This window comes from Macrobrachium nipponense, chromosome 3 (genome assembly GCF_015104395.2).
Source record: "Macrobrachium nipponense isolate FS-2020 chromosome 3, ASM1510439v2, whole genome shotgun sequence".
Lineage (NCBI taxonomy): Eukaryota > Metazoa > Arthropoda > Malacostraca > Decapoda > Palaemonidae > Macrobrachium > Macrobrachium nipponense.
Window position 1 is genome coordinate 83135101 of NC_087202.1, and position 5671 is coordinate 83140771.

The window sequence follows — 5671 nt, forward strand, 5'->3', positions numbered from 1 at the left end:
ACCTCGAACAGGGAGTAACGAGATGTATGGCCTCCTTTGGTTCTTTATGTAGAAGACAATGCCGGTTGTGTTGTCCAAATGAACAGACTGTGGAGTCATGGACTACTGTAACATAGTACTGAAGGGCCAGATGAACCGCTTTGAGTTCCTTCACATTTATGTCTAAGTTCTTCTCTGAACTGGACCATCCCCTACACTTCTGGATTCCCTAGGATGGCACCCCAACCCCAGAACTTCCTTCTATGAGCCACCACTTGAGGGTCCTCTTCGATTTCTTGAGTGATCGGGAACACCAAGGAATCGGGTTGGGTTGGGTTTTCCTCTGCCAGATGGCCTTGAGGAAGACTTAAGTGGTCTCATATGCAGCCTTCCCATGGGTACAAACTTTTCTATGGATGAAAGGATCCCCAGAAGGCTCTTCCATTTGTTGGCAGTACACGGAAGGCGAGATAGGAACTTTCGAACTTTCTGTGAACAAGATAGGGCTCTTTGTTGGACAGAAAAGCCCATAAACTCTGAGATTCTATCCTCATCCCCAAGTAAAGGATCAACTGGGTTGGGACTATAGTTGGAACTTGGATTTGTTTATTAGGAGACCCAGATTCTGAGCCATCTGAAGTCTCTTGAATGTCCTCCATGCATTTTGACTTCGATGGGGAGCGAAGGAGCAAGTCGTCTAAGTACAGACAAACATTGATTCCTGCTAGGTATAGCCACTTTGCCAGTGGGGCAAGGACTCTTGTAAAAACTTGACGAGCAGTTGACAGGCCGAAACACAGAGCAAGAAATTGGGAGACCTTATCTTGATGTACAGATTCGCTTTCTCCAGATTCGCGGATTTCTCTCTGGACCATATCTACTCAATATTTGCAAGAAATTCGCCTATTCGTGTGGTTTTCCGACAAAAATAATCAATAATTGGTGTATTTTTATGGTATTTTTCATGGACTAAATACATTTTATGATACAAGACTTACTTTACTAATTTTTCAATATTAATATGATTAATACCCTATTAGTAAGTTTAATAAGATTAAATGATATCCCATAAAACAAATAATAATTCTCTCTCTCTCTCTTACAGAGATGCATGGTTTTTGTATGATAAATAAATTATTTACTAATTTTCAAATATTAATATTAATGTAAAGAGCAATAAATTCATTAAAGAAAATACTATAGTGAATAAGTAAGATTAAGTTTATAAATTAAAAATTAGTTAGAATGAAAAGAGAATCCCAGTCTTCTGCATCTTTTCTCTGAACTCCAGGTAGCCAAGCTGTCAAATATATCAAGTAATGTGATAGGAGTGGGAGAGTTGCCAACCTAAGGTTGTGTTGTGTTGCCTACTAAAGTTCTGTAATATCTCTCTCTCTCTCTCGCTCGTCTCTCTCCGCTCCCCTCTCTTCTCCTCGCGCTTCTCGTCTCTCTCCTCTCTCTCTCCTTTTACCGAGATGAAAGAATTTCTATGGTACAAGTGTATATATATTACATATCAAAATCTTAAAAATAATAATATAACTGTAATGACAAAATTCATGTGATAGCATTTTAAAGAAAATTACCAATCAATCTATCCATTTCACGCGTAAAGAAGGATGACCTCACCACCCCGCCCCCCCCCCTCTCTCTCTCTCTCTCACTCTCTCAGCCAGGTACAACCTGGGGTCAGAGAGCTGGGTGGGCAACAAGCTCAGTCATTAGTCAGGTAACTAGGACCGAGTGGTCCCTATATCAGGACACTGCAGAAAGGATGTCCAATTAATGGGGGAGTCTCAAACATAGACCGTTCATGACGCCTTCCCACTACAACAGGAAGTTACCTGTTTTCTGTGTGCCAGACCCATGTGATGCAATGGAGGACACATTCCAACACCCAGGGGACAACTTAAAGGTGTATGCCTTTTCTCAAGTTTGTCTAATTTTATCGGGTGATCAACAGGGTCCTCATCACCTGAAATCACAGGCCTGATTCCAGTGGGCTACCTTGACTGGCCACACACCATGTGGTAGGCAGACCTGTTTGGGCACTGTTGTCCCAAGGGTCCCAGAGGAAAATTCCCCAAGGGACAACCTTCAGAACTGTCTTCCTGCTTGTTGAGACATTACACCGTTCACCAGGCAGTGGAATGGCTGGCACTTTGTGTCTGGAGACTATCCAGCATCTCCTGCGAGCAGGAAGATTTTTTCAATGCACAGCAAAGGAGATGTCTGGATACCTGCAAAAATCATCTGCAGCTATGTACCTGGGTAAATGCTATGTCTTCTGGAGTTGGTTTTGTTGACGCTGTACCTCTTCATCAAAGCTTCTCTTCTACAAGTAGCAGATTTTCTCATCTGCCAGACCACATTTTCCCCCATTTTACCTCCAGGACATTCCCCACAAGTCCTTGGACATGTTTTTCTCAGTGGCTACCCAACAAGATGTTTAGCTCGTCTGGGACCTCCCTAAGGACAGGTGGGATCTCATCTAAGGTGAATGGTAGCAAGCGAGAGAGAGAGAGAGAGAGAGAGAGAGAGAGAGCGAGAGAAGAGAAAGTGTGTGTGTGTGTGTGTGTGTGTGTGTGTGTGTGTGTGTGTGTGTGTGTGTGTGTGTGTGTGTGTGTCACTGACTGGCTTCTCCCCTTTTCTCTTACACCTTTATCTCTCACAGGACAGAGTTATGCAGGTGAGTACACGGCAAGGGCACCCTGGCCTTTGTCTTTTGTAGAGTGTGGTTGCATTTTTCCCCCTCTCTAGGCAAGGACCTCCAAGCCTTCATCAAAGGTAATGAAGCGAACTATTTTACGGCCTGGAAGTCTTAACAGTTGCAACATCCCATATGTCCAACAAGCTAATGGTGGGGGATTCCTTCCTCAACTCTTCCAAGACCATGAAGACATTCCTGGGTGGTAGAACTAACAAGTCTGTGCAGAGACTTTGCCCAGGACTCCCCCATGCCAATGGGTAAGTCTCCTATGTAAAGAATGAATGTTTGTATGTATTTGTATAGGAACAACTAGCAAATTTTAAAAGTAATTTGTATTTTCCTAACAAACGAACCTGAAGTTCATTACATTCATGTCCCACCCCAATAAACCCTCATTCTGGTACCCAGCCTGAAAGGCAGAGTGGAGTGCAGATGACAGGTGGGTAGGACTTCCCCCCTACCTGTCAGAAATTAATGACCTTGCCTGAAAGCTAACCAGCTGTCCCAGCTCATGTCTGCAAGCTAAATCATTTGTATGTTAGGAAAAATACAAATTACTTTAAAAAAATTTTATATTTAAGTGTGAAACATAAATCATTAACGTTTTACTACTAATAACTCAACTTCACCTGGATTTAATTCCACTTGCTCCTTCTATCTGCCATTTTTTTTATATAAACAGTTTATATTACAGACCATGTTAGCCAAGTCAATGGCCTTTGGACTTGTTCTATATGAAAGTCTTTACACCCATAAATACTGTGTAGTATTTGATCACAACCTGTATAAGCTTTGTTGTACTTACATATCTTTAGTACTTGCATGAAAAAACTGAACAGAAGATATAGTTATAAATCAACTAAACAAAGTATGACCCTTAAAGGAATTTCCACCACAAAGTGTCAATGTATGCAGTCTCAGTTAACACAATACTTATGAAACATGAAACATTAAAACAACACTTCTTATATACCTTGCCTTTCCCAGTCCTTTTGTGCTAAGAGAGCAGAACTTGTTGTTGAATTGCATCCTTCAGTTTCTCTCTTTCTTAACCAATGTTGTTTACGACCTTCAAGAACTTGAATCTCCCTAGTGATGTCAGATATCTTTTTGTTCACATTCTTTAATTCTGCTTCTGGATCTGAAAAAATCATGAAATCATAAGTATGTAAAATTTACAAAACTTTTACCATATTACCTAAAATCTCATAAAAGTCCAGGTGTTGACATTATTATTATTATTATTATATAATAAAGTATGTAGCTCACTGAGATCACTAAGTCAAATATAAAGAATCATCTAAAGTAGGTTCCAAACCTAAGCTCTAACCAAAGTTAAATAAGACTAATGTCTAGGCAGGAAGAGGCTAGAAGGAATATAAAGTGCAAAGAACACAGAGCCAGAGACACTGCAGGGACTTGAGACTTCTTGTCAAGGATTGGAAAGAAGAGTATAATGTGAAAATTTAAGTACATGGAATGAGTAATCCAGCAGCTTAACCTGTTTTGGTAATGCTTTAAGCAGGTTTCACATTTCATTTTTTTTGTTTTTTTTTTTTACCAATGTAACTGCATCCGAATTAGAAAATACCCTTTGCATAACTGAAGCATGATGAATAATCATACCCCATAACATAATCATTGTATGAATGATGCCATCAGACATATTTAGCAGATTAAATGAATCAGCAGATACATTTTCATCATAACTTGTCGACTGGTTTGAGTTTACCAGTATCCAATTAAGTTTTGTGAAAAGATGTAAATTTTATTCAAGAGCTGCAAGCCTTCTAATTAATTTAATTTGAAAACCAAAAATTTTCAAAGTAAATTGTACTTTTCCTAACACATAAACCTGAAGTTCTTTTCACAGAATTGAGCTTTTGAGCACAAGTTGGAAATGGATATTCAAACTTAATGATGAGGTAGTTGACCTTACACAGGTATGGGGAAGCCCTGCCCACCTGTTGATTTACACACCACTTGGACTTACAGCCAAGGTGCCAAATGCGAGAAAGGGTGGCTGAGGCAGGCACTAAATGTAAGAATTTGGTCTGCATACTAGGAAAAAATCAAAATTTTTAAAAGTAAATTGTATTTTCCCTAACTATACAAACCTGAGGTCCTTTACAATAGGATATACTTGCAGCGTAGCAGCTGGATACAGTTGTAAAATCTTGAACAAGGTGGTTAAGCAGGAACTACCACCACGTAGGCGGGGAGACCCGCCTGCCCGGATGTAAACACTCCAATTTACTGGTGGCCCATGTTTCAGATTGAGGGGTGGCATGAGGTGGGCACTTAGTGTAAAGGACCTTGGTTTGTATAGTTAAGAAAAATACAAATTACTTTCAAAAATCACAATTTGTCGAAAACTGTATTTTTCCTAACTATACAAACCTGAGGTTCTTTAACAATAGGAATATACTTTCGGCGTAGCTGGAATTACAGCCGTTGAATCTTGAACAAGGTGGTTAGGTAGTAACTACCGTGGGGCAGGCTAGCCTGCCCAGATGTAAACACTCCACTTTGCCTTTCGGCCCAGGTTCAGATTGAGGGGTGGCATGAGGTGGGCATATTTGTTAAAGGACCTCAGGTTTGTGCAGTTAGGAAAAATACAATTTTCGACAAATTGTGATTTGTTCCGATACGTAATACAAACCTTTCGGTCCTTTAACAATAGGAAGACTCACTGATTGGTGGGAGGTATCTGAGTGAGCCTCTAGAACTGACTGGAGTTCTGCGCACCTAGGCTACTCCTCCTGGTCGTAAGAACGAGGAGGAGTGCCCTGCTGCCTCTGACAACTTGATCGGAGTATAGGAGCTGCATGATCAAGAGTCAGACCTCTGGGCCTTTTCGAAATGAGTGAGGGATCGTGACTCATCCGAAAAAGGGCTGTGAAGAATATTTGGTGTCGGAGACATTAATGAAAAGTTCTGGGAAGAATTTGGATTATTGTCAGTCTCCTTCCTCACCTTGCT

General features: G+C 40.6%; 1 protein-coding gene across 1 annotated transcript in view; it reads right to left on the reverse strand.

Moving 5' to 3' along the window:
- LOC135222432 (ATP-dependent DNA helicase Q1-like) overlaps nucleotides 1-4957 on the reverse strand; it is a 196984-nt gene extending 192027 nt beyond the window's left edge. The window contains exons 1-3 of the mRNA XM_064260519.1: nucleotides 4947-4957; nucleotides 4527-4750; nucleotides 3663-3830 (exon numbers count right to left, since the gene is read on the reverse strand). Coding sequence (XP_064116589.1) covers nucleotides 3663-3830; nucleotides 4527-4750; nucleotides 4947-4957 — 403 coding nt within the window. The remainder of the gene's footprint in view (nucleotides 1-3662; nucleotides 3831-4526; nucleotides 4751-4946) is intronic.
- Between the last annotated feature and the right edge of the window lie 714 nt (nucleotides 4958-5671).